Source organism: Amblyraja radiata, chromosome 20, assembly GCF_010909765.2.
Source record: "Amblyraja radiata isolate CabotCenter1 chromosome 20, sAmbRad1.1.pri, whole genome shotgun sequence".
NCBI lineage: Eukaryota > Metazoa > Chordata > Chondrichthyes > Rajiformes > Rajidae > Amblyraja > Amblyraja radiata.
In genome coordinates, this window is record NC_045975.1 from 31,488,208 (window position 1) to 31,509,980 (window position 21,773).

Genomic DNA, 21,773 nt, shown 5'->3' on the forward strand with positions numbered 1-21,773 from the left:
TTTTGTTTGGTGAATTCCCTGTGTAGTTTAAATGTGGGTGATGACTGCACTAATCGCACTTCCCACCAGTAATTGCATTTCAGGATTTTATAATGGGGCTTTTGAGAAAGTTGTCATTTTTCCTTCAAAACATTTAGAGAATATGTCAAGGAAGAGGATATCCTGTGTGGTCTGGGTTTTCTAAGTACCTTAGCCCTTTAAGGCTGCCTTTCACAAATGCTGAATGACATTCATTCAAAGGGCTCCTTGCTGGCTCAAAATCCCTTGGTAATAACATTGGGCTGCAGCTGTCAACTCTTGTTCAGTTTCTGTTTCCCTGTTCTCTCCCCCGCTCCACCTTGTAACATATAGGGAGTTTACACTGCGATAGCCATAGACTGCCATGGGTCAGTCAGCACATATTCATCCAAAGTCTGAAGAAGGGTCTTGACCCGAAACGTCACCTATTCCTTTTCTCCAGAGATGCTGCCTGTCCCACTGATTTACTCCAGTTTTTAGTGTCCGTCCTTAAAACAACAGATTACTTCTCTGTTGTTTATGGGATATTTCTGCATGCAAATTGCCCATTGGGCTTCCAAATATTACGACTCCAAATTCACCTTAAAAAAACCCCCAGCCATGCATCCTTGTGAGTCTTGTCAAAGTTGTGGATGGTGCCACTGAAATGCACCTGGAAGTGGTTGGAGAGTTGGATGGTTTCATTCTTCTTATCTTGTTAATCGGGAGGGAATGCAGGCAAGTGTAATCTAACTGTGGTCACTGTTGTTGACAAGCAAAGGAATTGTGCTGATTTTAAAATGATGGATGGCATATGGGCTCACAGTCATACAGAATAGTATTTTCCATGTGTTTCAAGAGCCTGTCATCAGTCTGAGGAAGGGTCTCAACACGAAATATCACCCATTCCTTCTCTCCAGAGATGCTGCCTGTCTCACTGAGTTACTCCAGCATTTTGTGTCTACCTTCGGTTTAAACCAGCATCTGCAGTTCCCTCCTAAACAAATCTCCCCTTTGATTTGGGATCAGTTGTACACATTTAGAACACATTCAGGTATTGCTGACCTGGGAATTAAACCTGATTGGAGAAATAGGTCAAAGGTTTTGTCTGACCCGCTGTGTTACTCCAGCACATTGTGTCTTTTTGTAAAGCAGCATCTGCAGTTCCTTGTATCTACAGAGGGTTTTGCTCAATTGTTTAAGATTGAAGTTGATTCACAGGGGCCTGTTGTTGACAACCTTTATTGTCCGAGACTCTCCGCACTCCCGTCCTAGCTGTGCAGATTTAGATGTGCTGCCAGTTCTGGGATTCAAAGGGAAAAGATGAAACTGGGATCACCTTGTGTGTCCATCTTGATGGCTCAGTCAATGAAACAGCCTGCAAATACTTACAGGCCAGATGCCTTGCATGAAGAGCAATCACTTGGGAGCAGCACCCTTGAAAGTGTAACCGAGTAAAGATCAGCCCCTTTAAGGGAGAGAGGAGAGAGGAAAAAAATAACGAGAAGTTGACCAGTAAATAAGATTATGGAATAAATTACAAACCCTTGTACAAACACCACAATGATACTGTTGTTTATTCCAACAATCACTTGGAATTTGAAACTGATTTTTAGTACTGTGCCGCACTGATTTCGACCAGATTTCCACTGCGTGACTCAAGACTCTTTCCTTTGTTGTATGTTCTTTGCCTGCACTGTGTAGGTGTAATGCAGAATGAGACCTGGGTTCTTTGTACAACAGCACATAATATGCTGCGCTGTCTCAATCAGCCTGTGTGCTTTAATATGATTCCACTTTTTATTATTTTGAAAATCCTAAAGCTGTGTTTAGTGTAAATTTAATGTATTTGTTAAATTCCCCCTGCTGAGAAATAAAAAAATAGAAGGGGCCGAGAATTGGCATAAATATGTAGCGGTTTTGCAAAACTATTGATGTATAGTTCTAACAATTCCGGACCAAATCCTCTGTCATGCTGTCGTCCTCAGAATTCTCCTTTGGCATTCAATAATTATTTGTCTCTACCTTTTAAAGGATGCAATGTCTTTCATCACAGCAAACCCAATGGCAAAGCATGGCACGATCCAGTCATTTTTGCCTGGCCCACTGTGTTGTCCTTTCACTGAGAGTGATCCAAAGAGCATCACCCGCTGTACTTTTTGCCCGACACTAACAGGCACCTGCAATATACGCGGCATTCCCATGGAAGATGACCCTTCCCAATGCACCCCAAGTAGTCCGCCCGCCATGAGGAGCTGGGATAACCCAATAACATTATTCTGATAGGACATCCTTTTTAACCAAGTGTTATTGATAGTACTGCAGCAGCCAATGAATTGGAGGTGGGTGGATATACGAGTCACAGCAGTTTGTTGTAAATAGTCTTTATTACTTACAAAGCCACATTTTGGTATTGGTTAATTATTGTCAAATGTATCAAGATACAGTAAAAAATCTTTGTTTGCCTGCTATCCATTCAAATGTGATAATACTATATATGAATACAACCAAGCCATACACCAGTACAACAGGTAGAATGAAGAGAAAAATACCAGAGTGCAGAATATAGCTGCTCAGCATTGTCGTGTAATAGTTCTCAGGGTATGGGTTTATGATTGTCACATGTACTGAGTTATGGTGAGAAGCTTTGTTTGGCATGCTATTCAAACAGATCAGATATACAATATGCACGTACTATATGCAGTTCAAACACGTACAATAGATAGAGCAAAGGGGAAAGTACAGAACGCAGAATTTAATTCATAGCCATTGTCTGCAATGAGGTAGGTTGGAAAATCGGAACTGTACCCTAGCTTGTGGAGGACTGTTGAGAAGTCAGAGGACAGAAGGGAATGTTCCTGTGTCTGGTGATAACGTGCCTTCAAGCTCTTGGATCTTCTGCCCAAAAGGCGCGTGGGGAAAAGGAAATGACTGGTGGAAAAGGTCCTTGATTATTCCAGCTGCTTTCCTGGGGCAGCGTGAACTGTAGATGGAATCAATGGTGTGGAGTCTGGTCTGTGTCAGGGACTGGACTCCATCCACTACTCTCTGCAATTTCTAGCAGAATCGGGCAGAGCTGTTTCTAAACCAATTTGTGATGCCATTACGCAAATATGCCTTCCATGGTGCATGTGTAAAGGGTTGGTAAAGGGTTGTTGGAGACCTGAAGAATTTCCTCATCTCCTGAGGAAGTGGAGGCAACGGTATGCTTTTATTTTGGGGGGGGGCCACAGCTTCAATGTAGTTGGTTGAGGACTGTTTGTTGGTAATATTTATGCCTAGGGATGTGAAGCTTTTTGAAGTGTGGAGAGGAGTGGAACTGCAGTGTCTTCTCTTGATAAAAGCAGGGTAAATTCCCCAGAATATTGCAGTGATTGGAGGATAGTTATTTATAATTTGTGTGCATCAAATTGGTGTGGTCACCAAGTTTGGTTGCCTGGAATGACCCGGTCACCTTCTCTCTGGTTGTCCGTAGCAGTGTCACTAAATATGACAGAATTTTAAAGCACACTGCTGAGTCGAGAGTACTGACGTTTTGTTAATCAATCCCAGACAGATTCCACTTTTTCATTATTCTTCTCCCTCTGACTCACTGAAAGACGGTTTATTTAACTAACCAAAAATAAACCCACCGCATTACATTTAAAGGAGTGGCACTGATTGATATAGGGGAGGAAAGAAAGATCTTGACTTTACACAGCACTCTTCATAACCTCTAGACCACCCAGAGTGTTTGAAAACTATTGAGCCGTTTGGAAGTTGTCACCCTTGTGATGTGGCAGCCAAATCTCACAGAGCAAGATCCCACAAAACCAAATGAAAATAACCAGATGTGTAGGAAGGAACTGTAGATGCTGGTTTATACTGAAGATGGACACAAGATGCTGGGATTACTCGGCGGGACGGGCAGTCTGGAGAGAAAATGTGAAGAAGGGTCTCGACCCGAAACGTCACCCAGTCCTTCTCTCCAGAGATGCTGCCTGACCCCCTGAGTTACTCCAGTATTTTGTGTCTATCTTTGAAAATAACCAGATGATCCACTTCATGAATTAGTTTTTATCAAGGAATAGCTGTTCCTAAGAGGACATCTAGTGCTGTTCTTCAAAATATCGTTGAGGGCTCATCTACCCTCGAAGGAAGATTTGACATCACCTCCTTAAAAACACTGCACCTTCAACCCTTCCTCGTTACCTGTCTTGGAAGTAAAATGAGACACCTTGCAATTTAACCTGGAATCATCCCAAGACCTTTGGTGAATAAAGGTATTCACTGTTTAAAACAAAAATGTAACTGGATGGTTCGGGGGTTCATCAACATAGCTTGTGATGTCCTCTACTATTCCCTATGAATCCTCTCATTGCTGCCTAGAGTGCAACTTGATGTTGGAGTGCTAGGATGAAGCACACACACAGTCAGTGAAGGTGGGACATGAGGATTTACAATTACTTGTTGTTGCAGATTGTGGAGAGGGAGCAAGAGCAGTGCAGTCAGTTGCAGCCCTGGGGAACGTTTCTTTCAACTCCTTCCTAACTCAGTGGCCAGAATGGAACACCATCTCTTCAAGAGAAGGAATGGGTGACGTTTCGGGTCGAGGCCTTTCTTTAAACTCTCGACCTGAAACATCACCCATTCCTTCTCTCCAGAGTTACACCAGCATTTTGTGTCTATCTTTGGTGTAAAGCAGCATCTGCATTTCCTTCTTATACCATCTCTTTAAGGATGCCTCATTGAAATGGGAAAGGAAAGTTAAATCTAGTGTAGAAATGAGGAACTGACAATAAAAGACACAAAATGGTAGAGTAACTCAGTGGGTCTGGCAACATCTCTGGAGAACATGGATAGATGATGATTTGCATTGGGATCCTTCTTCAGACAGTTCTAAGTCCATTGTTCTTGCCACAAGTACATTCTATATCCCAGCACTGCACTGATTTACAACAAATTGGAGGTGATGAGGAAATATCCTGAGATGTCACCTGCAGTTCATTCACATCTCCTAGTCTGATTTTCTGCAGGGGTGTCAAGCAGGGGCAAGGAGAACTAAGGTATATTGACCAATATATTCAAGGAAAGCATCTTTGCAACAACCATCAGTCTCTTGAACAATGCACAACACTAACCTCCACTATTATCTGCAGCCTGTCTTTGATTGCATTAAGGACTAATTGGGGTTATTAATTTTTTGTATTTTTGTTTATTATATATTTGTGTATTGTGCGTGCAAATAAGAATTTAATTGTTCTATTGTAGGTTCGTATGACATTCACATGACTCTTCAAATAAATAGTTATTGTTTAGATTTTAGAGACACAACGTGGAAATAGACCCTTTGGCCCATCAAGTCCGTGCCCACCACCGATCACCCCATACACTAGCACATCCTACACACTAGGGACAATGCTTTACAAGAGCTAATTAACCTACAAATCTGTACATCTTTGGAGTGTGGGAAGAAACCAGTGAAACCTGTTTCACCCAGTGAAAACTGTTGCAGTCACAGAGAGAATTGTGCAAACTCTCGACAGACAGCATCCGTGGTCAGGATTGAACCCGGGTCTGGTGCTGTAAGGCAGCAACTCTACTACTGCGCCACTGTGCCGTCCTAACTGTTGTTGTAGGCTTACTTGAGCCAGGAGAGCACGTTGCATTAGGACCTGACAGATCGAAAAATAAGCCCCTTGCTCTTAAATTTAAAATAAAATCACGTTTGCATAAGAATTTACAAAATCAGAAATGCAACCTGCTTCAAAGTGAGAAGGAAGTTCAACACCACCAGTTGGAACATAGTGATCCCAGGATCCTTTTAAAACGCCATACTTGCGCTCTCTTGCCATTGTAAGATGAAGCTAACTGCTGAACCAGAGATGGATTACATTGAGGTTTGAACAAGGCTGCTTTTGTAGTTAGATTGCATATTTTTCAAATGCATACCCGCGCTATAAATCGCAGTGATTTCAGCCTGGGATCAATGTTTGTAGAAGCAATTGGTGTGTGCTTGATTGCTTCTCACTCATTTCCAAGTTTTCTCTGCTCCTTTGACCTCTAGAGTACTTCGAAATGTATTCTTGTAGATATTGAGTATTGTACAAAATTAGATAATGTGTTTAAAGGAGAAAAATAGGTGAGACAATCTGTTTCTGCGACACTGGTGTTTTTTCACATCATGAGGAGAAAGCTCATACCTCTAGGAATGCTTTTCAAGAACAGGTACACAAGCTAGCAGCCATAAGTAAATACTTCTCTCTATTAAAGGTAAATTATTACATAAGACGAGCCATATTACGAATACACATCTGTTCCCTTCCCAAGTGGATGGTAAGAACTCTCTTCTCCCTTGATGCTCACTGCAGTGCAGCCTTCTGGTTGTCTGACTTCCTTGCAATTTCTCACGAATAAGCAAGGTAATGCAGCAGCAGAGATGTTTTGCAGCGACACTGACCGCATTTTGCATTGGGAGAATATGCGTGTCAGTGTTGCCTTCTAGGTACAGTGTCCCTGGAGACTTTGAATGCAATTCGCAATGGCCTTTACAGATCAGCAACCGTGTTTCCAGCTCAGTGATTTCATTAGGTTTCAGATACCGTCTCGTGGAGGCTAAGCACAGCCCTGCGTAGCTACGATTCAATCAGTCAGTGAAAGGAGCATAGCGTGTCATCGCGGTGCTTGAGCACAGGGACATGCTTTATTTAATCAGAGGTTTAATTGAACATAATGAGAAAATTGCACAGATACAAGCACTGAGCAGTGAGATTTTCATCGTCGACCTTGTGCTGGAGCTGAGAGAGGAGAGTCTGGAGGGACAACCTGCATTTATTAATCTGGAGAGAGGAGCTGCGGGGGAGGTGGGGGACCTTCAAGTTATATTAATACATTTAGTGAAGCCATTGGATCACATCCCCTGTAAAGCCGAGCAGTAAATTAGTAATGATGCCCGTGACCCCTCGGGGTAGGGTGCACCACTCTCAGTTGTGCCAGCCAAACATCCTGAGTGTTCCTACATGCCTTGAGTGGCAAGTTGGCTGCTTGCTGCTTGCTTGTTGTGAAGGAAGGAAGGACCTTAAGCGAACGGTAGATGACCTGTCATCCTGCAAAACCATTCAATCACATTATACCTTGTATTTCCCCATCTTATCGAGATCTAAGGTGCAATTCAACCAATTTGAAAGAATCAGTCTAGATTAAAGCTGACATTAACATTCAGATGGGTACATGGATTGGACAGGTGGGATGAGTAAATGGGACATGTTGGTCAGTGTGGATAAGTTGGGCCAAAAAGCCTGTTTCCCCACTATGACTCTATAAGAGGCTGCAGATGCTGGTTTACAAAAAAGGACACAAAGTGCTGGAGTATAGTTCAGCAGGTCCAGCGGCATCTTTAGGGTGCATCTTTCCACAAAGAAGAAATCCACAATATCACGTGTCCATGTACTCCAGAAGTGCTGTCTGATTTGCTGAGTTATTTCAGCATGTTGTGGGGGGTTTTTAACATTAAAGTTGCATTTTCAATTGAAATTTTAGTTTGTGGTACAAATAACTTGAAAGATTTCCTTATTGAAAGTGTGAGTTGATGTGCAGGATTTTGCATTGCTGGGTGCCTCGCCATTTCTTTGTGGTCAGTTCAATGTTTGCTTTCCTTTCTGCTCTCAGCTGAGTGAGAGGGAAGGACATTCAATTTGATCCTTGATAGCCACCGCACAATAATGCATCATGAAATATTTACTTGCAAATACACCACATGAAAGGATATTTTCCACAAGGAACTTGGCAGCCTTCATTCTCATCCTGTGAAAGAGCCAATTTCCCCAATGGTAGGGCAGGACTATTGGTGAGGCCATTTAACCCGACCTGCTTTTGTACAAATCTCTGGTGGACTATAGATTAACGAAGTCAAGGTACTATACTGCGACTTGCTATCAACCATAGGAGAAGCACCATGGTGCTGTAGTTAACATTGCTGCCTCACGGTTCTGGTCATAGTCATACAGCATGGAAACAGGCCCTTCTGCCCAACTTGCCCGTGCTGACCAAGATGCCACGTCTACTCTTGTCCCACTTTCCCGCGTGTATCCCTATAAACCTTTCCTATCCATGTCCCTGTCCAAATAGTTTGGTGACCAAGGTTATGTCTGACCTGCCATGTGGAGTTTGCATGGTGTCCCTGTGGGGTTCCTCCCACATCCTGGAGGCATGCTTGGGTGATGAGGGAAAGGTAAATTGCTGTTAGGTGAGTTGTGGGAGAATCCGGATGGAAAAAGGTGTTTGTTTATGGGCACGTGCGAGAGACTATATTACAAGATGATGACACTTCTATGGGAATGCCCTGAGAGCCAGCATGCAGTTGATGGGACGAATGGCCACTTGCTATGTTATAATTACATGTGGAAATGTCTATGATATGGGTGCAGCAAATAATTCCTTCTCTGCCTTAGCATGCATATTTTTTTGTTAGTTAAGCTTGTTTTGTTATGCAGACAAGGGATAGAGTCCAGACAATAACACTGGGTGAAGTTCCACAGGAAGAAATGATGTAATGTCAAGCATTGCCATTACTTTGTTGGATTGATATGGAGCAATGGGATGCAGCTGCAACAGCTGCTGTGTCCCCGTGTATAAAGGTGGCTAATGCACTGGTGCTTAAAAACCTTTTCCCTATTCATCATTGAAAGATTTATCAAAATAATTCAGCAATTTATTTTAAAGAATCTGTGTGCAGAAGGGCCTGCATCTGGTGAAGTAGCTATTTTAAACTTCAGATTCAGCTATTAAATTGCAAGCACAAAGCACTGCAAAGAACACAACGAAACACTAAAACACGTCACAAATTACTAAGCGCCCAAGAGTTCCCCCCCCCCACCCCAAATGGAATTGCATTCAATCTGAAAAGCCCTTGTGATGGGGATGCACAATAAATTTTGTGCATCTAGGCTGCCGACTGTCAGATGTGTTCCCGGGAGATTGATGATGCAACCACTGTTGAAGACCCACTGCTTCATTTAAATAGACATCAGGCCCTCAAAGCAATTATGTAGCATCTTGCATTTCCCTTTCTGAAAGCCCCAAAGCACGTTACAGGTAATGGGATCTTGGAGCAGAAAGGCTCTGTTTAACATCTCAGCTGAAAAATAGCACCCCTGACAGTGCAGCACTCTCTCAGTACTTCTCCGATGTGTCGGGATACACTGCTGATTCTGATTAGTGCATAAAGGGACACAAACTCAGCAAGCCAGGCTGGATCTCTGGGGAAATTATATAGGTAACATTTTGGAAAGGTGCATAGGTCTCGACCCAAAACGACACCTATCCATGTTCTCCATTGATGCTGCCTGGCCTGCTAAGCTACTCCACCACTTAGATAGTTGTGTTCTATTATGAATGGAACCTCTGGAGTGCATCTTTCCCACACCAATTGGAATGTGAAAAGACACCACTATCTAACGATATAACTGCAAACTGTTAAATGGCTCCTATTGCCAATAGTATATCAACATCTCAAAAAAATTGTGTGTAAGAGAACTGCAAGTAACCCCTGCATTACCTCTCTTCCATCCCTCCCTTGTCATCCTAATAGTTCCACTGTTCGCATCCCTTTATCCTTTCGTTATCACCTCTTCCCCTGCCAACAATGAGCCATTATGGGCTCCACCCTTCCTTGGTCATGTGTTGCAGCCCTGATGAGTTCTGGCCTTTTCCTACCTCCTGTTCCTTCCCCTTTACTTTCAGTCTAAAGAAGGGTTCCGACCCAAAAGGTCACCCATCCTTTCTCTCCAGAGGTGCTGCCTGACCCATTGAGTTACTCGTTGCCTGACTTGTTGTGTCTATTTTCAAATTAAAATGTGGCAAATTAATTTTATTTTACATTGTTTGCAGCTTTAGCTATTAATTTAAAGAAGGTTGCAACTCTCTGCACACATGACAAATAAACGGGTTGGTTGCGGACTGAGATGTGTTTTCTAGGTCATAAGGAAACTGTACTGACACTGTGAAAATGGAAGGGGAGAGATGGGCTTGGAAGCCATTCGTACACACTTGTGAATGCGAATGGGAGCATCGTAATGATGCAGCTATCTGCTTAGCACTTGGGCTTAATAAAGGTTGACATGTATTTCCAATGCTCCTAATGTCTGCTGTATAGCATTTGGGCACATTGGCAAGAAATGACTTCATCCTAAACATTGTTTCAACAGGTCTGGCACGATCACAGTTGTAATTATTTGCCTCTTACTTTGGTGCTGCCAAGTTTCTAGCGACGGGGCTGAACTGAGCTGGTCAACTGCCAGGTGTTCTCCCCGTGACTCCGTTTATTATAGATCCTTACACGAGGCTGGCTGGAAACGGGTCCTTCGGCCCATCTTGTCAATGCCAAACAGGTTGGCATTCTGAGGTGATCGCATTTGCCAGCATTTGGCTCATACCCTTCCTATCCACATATATGTCCAAATGTTTTTGAAAGCTGTAATTGTATTCACTTCCTTTGGCAGTTTGTTTCCAGACTACCCTCTGACTGTAATAAAAAATGCTCTTAAATCTCTGGGACAAATTTCTTCACTCGGAGGGCAGATCACCCTGAATCAGAATGCTTTGCTGCTGTACCCACCGCTGGAAAGGGGGGTGGAGCACCAACATACTGGCGAGAGAGTCCAGATCTGCCCCTTCACCCCGATATCAGCCATGTGCAGATAAACCAATGCCATTCATTTTAATGAGCCTGTTGACCCTGTGAGAAAAGGTGTTTGAATTATTTTTTTTTTTTTTTTTTTTTTTTTTTATTGTAGATTTATTTTAATATATTTTTTTATTAAAGGTAATCAATTACAATGCTTCAAACAACTTTATATCAAATTAATTCAATTTGCATTAAGTAAAACACTAGTAATACTTATCTACTGTTTTTTTAGAAATAATGATAGAGAAAGAATAGAGAAAGAATAAATCATTAAGAGAGGGATTAAATAATAATTTGATTATATATAAGAAAGAAAAGAGAAACGAAAAAAAAAAAAAAAAAAAAAAAAAAAAAAAAAAAACATTTTTAGTAACCACAATATGTATTATTAATAACACTACTACAAGTGATAGTATCAATAAAGACATATATGTAATTCCAATATAAAAATGAATTATTCTCACCAAATCCCGCAGGGTGCACGTCGAGCTGTGTTGCCAAGAACAGCTACTTCTCTAAATACTGTATATATGGAGACCATATCTGTTCAAAAGAATTATACTTGTCCAATAGGACAAATCTAATTCTTTCCAGATGTAACGTCTCCATCATCTCTGTTGCCCACATTTTGGTTGTGGGGGATAATGTTCCCTTCCAAAATTTCAATATGATTTTTTTTTCCAATTATTAAACAGTAATCAAAGAAATTTCTTTGATTTACTGTAAGTGATAGATGTAAATCCGGAATTCCAAATATTATTAGCTTTGGGTTAGGGTCCAATTTAACTTTGATGACTTCAGAAATAACTTTAAAGATTTCTGTCCAGTAATAATTCAATTTAGGACATGTAACGAAACTATGTATTAAATTTGCCTCTGCTTTCTTGCACTTATCACAAATAGCGGAGAGATTCGGAAAAATACTATTTAATTTAGTTTTCGAATAATGTAACCTATATAATACTTTAAATTGTATCAGTATATGTCTGGCGTTTAATGAACACCGGTGTATTCGTTGTAGACTTTCTTCCCAGTTTTCTTTTGTTATAGCCAATCCCATTTCATTTTCCCATGTTTGAATTATTTTGGTATTATTTTTCTACATGTTTGAATTTACTCGTACTATACTGAGGGTTTAATTAAGTGTGTACAGAATTTATAGATTTCACAATATTTTGATTAATTTAAATGCGTTTTCTGCATGGATAGTCAAGATTTGAAGGGATTTGGACCAAACATGGGAAAGTGGGGCTTGCGTACATGCTTGGTCAACATGGGCAAGTTGGACCGAAGGGCCTGTTTGTGTGCTGTATGACTCTACATGTCCCTAACTATCAGAGACTTTCAATAAAAGTTGAAAAGCTGTGACATTTGGGGCACTCTCGGGACCTGGCTTCTGCTTGAGGCTTGTACCCTTCTCCATCCCACAGGTAAGGAAGGTTCAGGTTAGTTATACCCTCCGCATCCAATGAAGGTAAGTATGAGCAGGCCGGATGCAGCGCATTAGCTCGTGAGGTCAGTAGTTGCCATGGTACCCACTGCTCACACAGTCAGGTTTTCTGGAGTGGGGCAGTCGAGATTTGCAAGCCGCAGTATTTTGGTTCCCAAGCCTGGTGTTGGCTGTATTTAGGCAGTTGATCTGCAGGCCTCAGGTGCTTGGGTTTCATCACATCTCAAAATGACGTCTTAAATTTTGTGCAAATCGAGTAAAGTTAATAAGACTCATTTATAGTGGGATGATGATCAGGTGTAAAATGGATGCCATTGGAGAGGTGCAGGTTGCTCCCTCTACTTAGCATCTACTGTCACAATGAAGGCTGGCTGATGGAACAATGTTCCAGGGAAACAAATCTTGATGTTAAAACTTAAACTAAATTGCAGCGGTAGAGTTGCTGCCTTACAGCATCAAAGACCCAGGTTCAATCCCGAGTATGGGTGCTGTCTGTATGGAGTTTGCAGGTTCTCTCTGTGACCACGTGGGTTTTCTCTGGGTGCTCCAGTTTCCACCCATTTTTTAATTTTTTTTTAAAGACGTACAGGTTTGTAGGTTACTTGGGTTATGTAAATTATCCACAATGTAGGATATAGTTACTGTATGGGTGATCATTGATCGGCAAGATCTTGGTGGGCCGAAGTCCTGTTTCCACGCTAAACTAAACTAAAGGTAAAACTTGTTGCTCACAAAGCTTTATTTTACTTTTTCTTGCCCATTATTGTATCAGTTAAATATTGGTATTCCCTAAACGTTTGCCTTCTGTGTAAAGTTGACCCTTCAATGCTGGGTTTGAATTTAAAAAAGCAGAAGTGCTGGAGGAACTCATCGGATCAAGCAGCATCTGTGGGGGGAATGGACAGACGATTTTTTAGAATGCAACCCTTCTTCAGACCGAGTTTGAAGTCCATTAATAGGTCCAGCCAAGATGTGGTGTGCTTGCATCTGTCGAGAGATTCATGAGGGGATTAAGGCTGATATTTAACAATCTATCCGTCTCCCCCACCCTAGTCGGTGTACTAGCTTTACTGTAGTCCTGGTGAGTTTCATTGTCTGCAACACATTTTCATCTGGCAAAACAGCCAACAATGGCCTGCTTTCTTTATCATCGTTACTTTTTTACATATCATTCATTTGTTCTATATCACGTCTATATCTCTCGTTTCCCTTTCCCCTGACTCTCAGTCTTGAGAAGGGTCTCGACCCAAAGCATCACCTATCCCTTTTCTCCAGGGATGCTGTCTGTCCCGCTGAGCCACTCCAGCATTTTGTGTCTATCTTCGGTGTAAACCAGCATCTGCAGTTCCTTCCTACACAATCTATCAACAGTTGTCTTGAATATACTCGGTGATTGGCTCCAGATACCCTCGTCGAGGGAAACGTCATCACCACATCGTCTGAAGAAGGGTTTCGACCCGAAACGTTGCCTATTTCCTTCGCTCCATAGATGCTGCCTCACCCGCTGAGTTTCTCCAGCATTTTTGTCCACTGCATCTACCTCAACGTGTTCCATAAGAATTTTGTATCGTTCAATGAGATTGTTTCTCATTGTGCTAAAGTCTGGTCATTCCCAGTCTGTCGGATCTATATCAGCCGAGTGGTTTAGAGTAAACCGACCATTTTTTTATTTTTTTTAAAGAATGAACAACTGCACGGGAGATCCAATTCCAGAAAGAATTTGATGGCAAAGTAATTCTAAGTATTCCAAAACTTATGCGGATTAGTTTCTAAAAGTGAGCCAGGCACTGTTGGAATGGGGGTGGAGCACCATATGGTGATGGAGAGGTGAGAGTTGGATGCTATCCACACAAAGAAATTACAGCGTGGAATGTCTTATAATAAGACTGAAGAAGGAGGAACTAACTGATTAAATGTTGAAACTAAATTAGTTCACTTTCTCTCCTGCCACCCTCCTCCCTCAGTTCAGGGGAAGCGAAGAAGAGAGAGATAAAGTCGGGAAAGAGTCAATGACACCCTACTCTTCATGGTGAAACAAGGAACTGCAGATGCTGGTTTACAAAAGGGGTACAATGTTCTAGAGTAACTCAGCGGGTCAGGCAGCATCACTGGAGAACATGGATAAGTGATATGTTGGGTCTGGGCCCTTCTTCAGAATGACTGTCAGTCCAGTCGGTCTGAAGAAGGGTTCCAAACCAAAACGTCACCCATCCATGTTCTCCAGACACGCTGCCTGACCCACTCAGTTTCACCAGCACATTGTGTCTTTCTTCTCTTCATGTTGCTTTCTTGCAAGATACATGGAGTGGAATGTGGAACATGGCATTGTAACTTCTCCAAGGCTTAGTGAGATGGTAAAGACCGTCAGGAGGATTTTACTACATCAAAATAGCTGTGCCAATTAAGTGACACAATGCATTCAATAAAGAGGCAGAGGCTGTGTAGAAAGCATTCAATTAACCCGGGAAGGAGAGCAACCAGTTGTCATGAGGGCTTAAATATAATGTACATCTCTGATTACACCTCAAAAGAGATGGTGACAGAGTGACCTCATGACCCCAGGAACTCAAATTTGACCTTGAACTCTGTTTGGATTGCTTGTCCTCCCAGTGAGTGCTCCAGCTTCCTCCAACATCCCAAAGACGTGCAAGTTAGTTGGCCACTGTGAACTGTCCCTGGTGTAGATGGGTGGTAGTAGAATCAGGGTGGAGTTGAAGGGAACCCGAGGGAGAATTGGTTCCAGGAAAAGCAAAGCTTGGCAATATGATTGATGAGATTGGCCTGAGAGGTGGTATAAACTTTGTGAATTGAGATTAGGTTGTGATTGTCTCATGTACTGGGGTACAGCAAAAAGCTTTGTTTTGCTTGCTATCCGATCTGATCAGATTATACCATCAAGTCAAACTCAAGTACGATAGATGGAGCAAAAGGCTGTCGGCGGCTTCTTCCGAGGCAACGTGAAGTCTAGATCGAGCTAATGATAGAAAGTCTAGTCTGTGTGATGGAGTGGGCTACATCTGTAACTCTCTGCAATTCGATTCAATGGTTCTTTATTATCACGTGTACATGTGTACAGTGAAATTTTTTTTTTTAACATGCAGTTCAGTAAAGTAGGGCCTCCACAGTGGGGTCCATCTGCAAACTTGTTGATGGAGTTAGAGCTGAATTTGTCTGCGCAATCATCAGTGTACAAGGGGTGAGGAGACTGAGAACGCACCTTTGTGGGGTTGAGAATTATTGTGGAGGAGGTGTTCCCCCATTCTCTACTGATTGACATCTGTGGGTCAAGAAGTCGGGAATCCAGTGGCAGGTCAAGGAATTTGGAGATGAGTTTGGATGGGTTCTTCGTATGTATGAAGTGCATAGCCTAAAGTTGTAGGACAACTTGTTCTATTTGACCTTATTTGATTGTGCACACTTGGGTGATTGCATTCGTCGAAACAGGGTGAAGGTTGCAATCTTCCACCCCAAAGTTTGGATGGGATTATGGTGTTGAAGGCAGAGATACAGTTAATAAATAAGAGTCTTTGTTGTCTACCTGTCCCAGGGTTGAATTTAGGACCAGGGAGATGGCATCTGCTGTGGAACTGTTGTGAACGTAAAGGGCCTGTCCCACTTGGGCGACTTTTTAGGCGAGTGCAGGAGACTCTGCGCTCGCTTCATGATCGCCACATGTTCACTGGTGGTCTCTGGTGAGTCTCCTTCAAGGACGCGAGGAGTTCCCGCATTCTGGGAACTAGTCGCGGCCTCGGTATGCTCGCCGCAAATTTTTCAACATGAATTGGTCGGCATGGAGAAAATCGATAATCCTGTAGTCGTAGGTGCAGTTGTAGTGGGGTCGCTATGTAGTTATGGGTAGTCGAGGTAGTCGTAGGTAGTTTTAGTTAATCGCCTTTGCTGACCGGGCATTTTCATTGGCTCATTGGGGGAAAAAAACGTAAGCACAAGTTTTCAGAACCAAGGATAACCGACCGGTAATGTTAAATACCCGCCAAACTTCACAGCTGTATCTCTGGCTTATTAAAGTTGTCTGGCTTCTTAAAAGTGTCTCCACTCCTTCTCCCAGCCCTACCCCCTGTTTTAAAGGACATATCGTACACTGTGCTAGCCGTCTTAACCGTCCTGTTCATCGCGGTGTGTGTCTGTATCACCTTGGCTTTGCACCGTGTGAATTTCAGACAGCGCTCCCCCGATTTCCCTGGCCCCCGCCTTTGCGATGTGTTTGTGTGTGTGTGTGTTCCACTCTGGCACTCGCCGTTTCAGTTCCCGGTTTCTCAGGCGAGTGCCGCGAACTTGACAGTCGCCGGCAGTCCGCTGAAAAATCGCCTAAGTGGGACAGGCCCTTAAGCAAACTGCAGTGCCTCAAAGTCAGGAAGTGGGGAAGAGAAATACAGGTTTCTTCTGTCGTAATCATAGTGCCATGGAGTTGAGCAGCAGAAATACTTGTCCTTCTTCCCACAATGTCCATGCCAACCATTGCATTTCTATATTCTAATGCCACTTAATGAGTCCTAACCATGGCCTAGAAATGGTCATGTATCCTAAGCCGTGCACAATGGGCCCTCCTGAGTATTTTATTATTGACCTTGCTGCTCCTAATATTAATAGCACCAAAGCCTCCAGGTGGGCACCAGGGTGGGGTACTGAAGAAAGGAAGAGATGCTATAGAACATATGTGAGATGGGATACCATCCTGGAGAAATGACATTAAAACCCAACGTGTTATGTTCCAAGGACAAAATGACCTGTGTTAGAGAAGATATAAATTTGCTGTAACATTGCAAAAATGATGTCAGATGCTCAAGGCAGTATTGCTATCAAATTGTCGTCTTGAATTTCCTGAGAGGTGTGAATGAACCATCAACAGTGGCAATTATACTCAATTTCTGAAAAGTCAACTGATGCTCAGGCCCAGAGCACACATACCACGTTTCGTCTTTTTTTTGTTGTCACATCTTGGAACCAGAATTTGTACAAAGTATTTGTCTAATTAGCAGAGGTCCTTCCAAAACCAGTGCTGGAAGCCTGAAACAAAAGGGGAATTTCCAGTAATAGGTGTGTTTTCTCTGGGTGCTCGGGTTTTCTCCCACATTGCTTGTAGGAGACTTGTAGGTTAATTGCCTTCTGTAAATAGTCCTCAGTGTGTATGGTAGAACTAGTGTATGGGTGATCGCTGGTCAGCACAGACTCTGTGGGCTGAAGGGCCTGTTTCCACGCTGTCTCTAAACTAAACAGAGAGAGAGAGAGAGAGATATTCAGGTCGATGATCTTTTGCTTGAACTGGAAGAGGTATAACAGGTTTTAAACTAAGTTGGAGGTGGGCAAATGCAGGAAATGTGAAAGGGAGGGTATGATGGGATTAAATGGCGACAGGGATGATTGTACAAGGGGATAGTGGTAGGACAAGTAAAGCACAAAAGGATCTTTGGGCGCAATGGAGTAATAGCAGTTTATGCTGCACATGAAAATGGGAGGTTGATTATGAACTGAAGTCTTTGAACTCTGTCTAGGTTTGAATGTTGCAAATTGATTCATCAAGAGATGAGGTATTTTCCTTGCTGCTGGTTGCCCGCGAATACAAGAATAACAGAGCAGTTGATTAATGGTGGCGTTTCTTTGGAATGTCAAAGATTGAGGGGAGACGATGGGAATATATAAAATTATGAGAGGCATAGATAGGGGAGACAGTCAGAACATTTTTCCTCCCAGAGTGGAAATATTCAACACTAGGGGACATAACTATAAGGTGAGAGGGGGAATGTTTGTATTGGAGATGTGCGGGGCAGGATATTTATACAGAGGGTGGTGAGGGCCTGGAACGTATTGCCAGGGGTGGTGGTGGAGGCAGATACAATAGTAGCGTTTAAGAAGTTTTTAGATAGGCACATGGAAGTGCAGGGAATAAAGGGCTATTGATCATGTACAGGCAGATGAGATCAATTTAACTTGGCATCTTGTCATTGTCTTGTCATTTCGAAACACCCGGAAATACTGTAACTCTTTGACAATCCCAGTAGTGAACCCAAAACATCGTGTTCCTTCCAAGCATGTAACATTTGCCATATGTCATGCTTGAATTCAACCAACCACTTTTGATTGGGGGTAAATAGGGTTTGATTTTCTTTTCACATGTCGAATATCTGGATGCTAATCTGTATTTTTCAAAGTGGTTAAAATAAATATTTTGCCTACTATATATTAGTTTGCACTCGCATGGATCAGACGATTGTGTTTGATCCCTGAAGCATGCTGGTTCAGGGAAGAGTTAGTTTGGTGGGAACAGTGGCAGTGAACATCAGGAGGGGCCCAGATCTCTGCATATTTAGAGCACTGGTTCAAGAGTCCACATGTGTCCTTCAAAGATCATTACCACTGGTGGATTAATTGATGAATATAGATCTGGAATTGGAGGAGTGGATGGGTTCTAATTATGCATGTTGAATAGAAACTTGGAAGTGGTCGAACTATTTGGTGTCTGGTCACACGTTTAGTTTAAGGATACAGTGTGGAAACAGGCCCTTCAGCCCACCGAGCTCACGCGGACCTGTGATTCCTGCACTCGAGCACTATCTTGCGCACTTGTACAATTTTACCAAAGCCAATTAACCTACGAACCTGTACATCCTTGGAATGTGGGAGAAAAAACCCAGGCAGTCACGGGGAGAATGTACAAACTACGTACGGAAAACACCCATAGTCAGGATCTAACCCGGGTCTCTGGTGCTGTAAAGCAGCAACTCCACAGCTGCGCCACAGTGCCTCCCTATGTCGAATAAGGACTTGGAAAGTGGTAGACTCCTTAGTCTCTGGTCTTACGTTTTTTAATCGGGACTTGGAAGAGTGTTGGATCCTCTTGGTACTTGTGAGAAGAAACATAGAATAAGTGTACTCGTCTAGAATAGAGACCAACCAAAATGGGAGTCAGTAAACACTCCAATAGTTTTTCTAAAGGACAAGGCTCAGTTGCCTCAATGTTTATGTCCCTCTATGGAATGAACGTGTGACTGTGATCTCTTCTCAAGGTATAATGGGGGACATACAGCCATTAATGTGCTATTCTGACTGGTAATGAATTTGTTTGCTCCACAGGATGAAGCAGCTGAGAGCAGTGAGCAGGCTTGGCTGGCCTTTGGCACGGCAGTAATACACCGACCATCTTACCTCCTCGTGAAGACCCTCTCTCTTCGTTTGATCTGGAGGTGGGGTGAGTGGGAGCTCTTGCTTCCCAAAGCCCTCGGCCAACGATGGCAGGGGAGAAAGCCAGGCCCAAAGTGATCGATGCCCAGAAACTGGCCAGCCTGCTGCAGAACGGCCCGGACAGCACCCTGGTGATAGACAGCCGCTCGTTTGTGGAGTACAACGCTTCCCATGTGCTGAACTCGGTCAACATCTGCTGCTCGAAGCTGGTGAAGCGGCGGCTGCAGCAGGACAAGTTCTCCATCACTGAGCTCATTCAGCCTTCCTGCAAGATGAAGGTATTGTCCCTCCACTCTCTTCCCCCTTGACCCTTCATCCCACAGCAGCGCTCCCTTGAAGAGGCAGGAAGCATTAACCCAAATGTACACTGCCCGCTGACGTTTGTGCATGTGGGTTTATTTAGTTACAGTCTGGTTAAATCTACATGTGGCTCTGATTTTTGCATCCTATCTCCATCTGTCGGCCTCCCTCCTGTTCCCAGCTCTCCCTAAACGTTCAAAGGCGCTGCTTGGTTTTCTGCCCCCCCCCCCCCCCCTCCCTCCGTCCTTGGCTTAACCTGCTCCGGCTCCTGTGCAAAGCCAATAAAACTACTCGTAATGAAAGAGTGGATTAAGCTGGTGCTCTCGGCCTTGTGGTGATTGGATCTTAATGACATCATTGCCCTGACCCTGTGGAGCTAAATACGGTGGCAGATTGAGGGGACAACGCACAGCTTGCTGCCTGGCAGTGAGCCTGTGTGATTGATGCAGGGTGATTATGTGCCGCTTGCAAGCTTAATTATAATTTTGCCATCTTGAAGTGTTGGATATATATTGGACAGTGCCAGATTTTTTTTCTCTCTCTCTCTCTCTGCTCCGCCACCCACCTCCTTCCCTCACCAAACCCTCTGACTAAATCTCCATTCAAACCCTTGCTAATTTGTTTTTGTGGTAAAGAACTGAGCTCTCCCCATTCACTGTTAGATAGTCAAGGAGTCGCTTGTTTCAAATGCCATCTCCGTTGCGTCCAGGTGTTGCACAGTGGCGCAGAGGTAGAGTTGCTGCCTTACAGCACCAAAGACCCGGGTTCGAGCTTGACTATGGGTGCTGGAGCTTGACTATGTACGGAGTTTGTATGTTCTCCCTGGGACCGTGTGGGTTTTCTCTGGGTGCTCCAGTTTCCTCCCACACTCCAAAGGTGTGCAGGTTTGTGGGTTAATTGGCTTTGATAAAGTTGTAAATTGTTCTAAGTGTGTAGGATAGTGCTAGTGCACGGGGTGATCGCTAGTCGGTGGGGAATCATTAACTGGTTTATGAGATAAATCGGTTACCCCTGAGTATCAGAGGGTAGTTAATCTGTGGAACTCATCACCACAGAGGGCTGTGGAGCCCGTCAGTGGATATTTTTAAGGCAAATTCCTGATTAAAACAGTGTCAAGGGTTATGCGGAGAAGGCAGGAAAATGAGATTAGGAAGCAGAGATCAGCCTTGATTGAATGGCGGAGTATACTCGATGGGCTGAATGGTCTAATTCTATTCCTATAACCTGTGAACTTGTAGCAGTGACCAGCCCATCTGAACTACAACTTAGGCACTTTCTATTGATTAAGGTTCATTAAAGGTTTGTTTTTAAAAAATCATCGGGGTTCCCGTGATAACTTGTTTGCTTAAGGTTCTGCATCTCACATATCTGAGAGGTCCAAGCTTTGTTTCCGAGTCCGAGCTGAAGTAAGATCCTTGTAATAACATGTTGTGAACTCAAGGGAGAGTGTGTTCCAATGAAGAGCTGTAATCCGTGAGTGCTATTTTCCCATTTGTTTGTTGGCATTCCTGCAAGTTATCTTATTGTGGGTCTCGGATAAGCTAGTGTCTCCAGTTGTGTGCTTGACAGTGCCATGTCCTCAAAGAACAATGCTCCACAGGGTGCAGAGAAGGTTTATGAGGATGTGGCCAGGACTCGAGGGCTTGAGCTATAGGGAAAGGTTGAGCAGGCTGGGGCTTTATTCCTTGGAGCACAGGAGGATGAACAGTGATCTTGTAGATGTGTATCAGGTCATGAGAGGAACTGGTACGGTAAAATGCACACTTTTACCCAGAGATGGGAATTAAGAACCAGGTGACATACTGTAGGTTTAAGGTGAGGGGGCAAAAAATGTAATAGGAACCTGAGATGCAAATGTTTTTTATACAAAGGGTGGTGGGTATATGGAACGAGCTACTGGAGGAGGTAGTTGAGGCAGGTACTATCACAATGTTTAATAAAGATTTAGACAGCTATATGAATAGGATAGGTACAGAGGGATATGGGCCAAACGCAGGCAGGTGGGACTAGCATCGTTGGGGCATGTTGGTTGACGTGGGCAAGTTGGGCCAAAGGACCCGTTTCCACACTGTATCACTCTAGGTCCACCATTGATGGAAAGATTATGATGTTGTATTATTGACTGAAGACGAAGGATTCCACCACCAGCTCAAAGAGAACCAGAGC

The 21,773-nt window shown here is 43.3% G+C and overlaps 1 protein-coding gene across 2 annotated transcripts in view; it reads left to right on the forward strand.

The window, feature by feature from the left end:
- LOC116984806 (dual specificity protein phosphatase 8-like) overlaps positions 1-21,773 on the forward strand; it is a 194,206-nt gene that overhangs the window by 16,045 nt on the left and 156,388 nt on the right. The window contains exon 2 of one of the 2 annotated variants that reach the window (XM_033039187.1): positions 19,200-19,585. In XM_033039187.1, the coding sequence (XP_032895078.1) occupies positions 19,355-19,585 (231 nt within the window). In that variant the 5' untranslated portion in view covers positions 19,200-19,354. Of the gene's footprint in view, positions 1-19,199; positions 19,586-21,773 lie in introns of those variants that run through there. The other variant, XM_033039188.1, reaches the window with a different exon arrangement.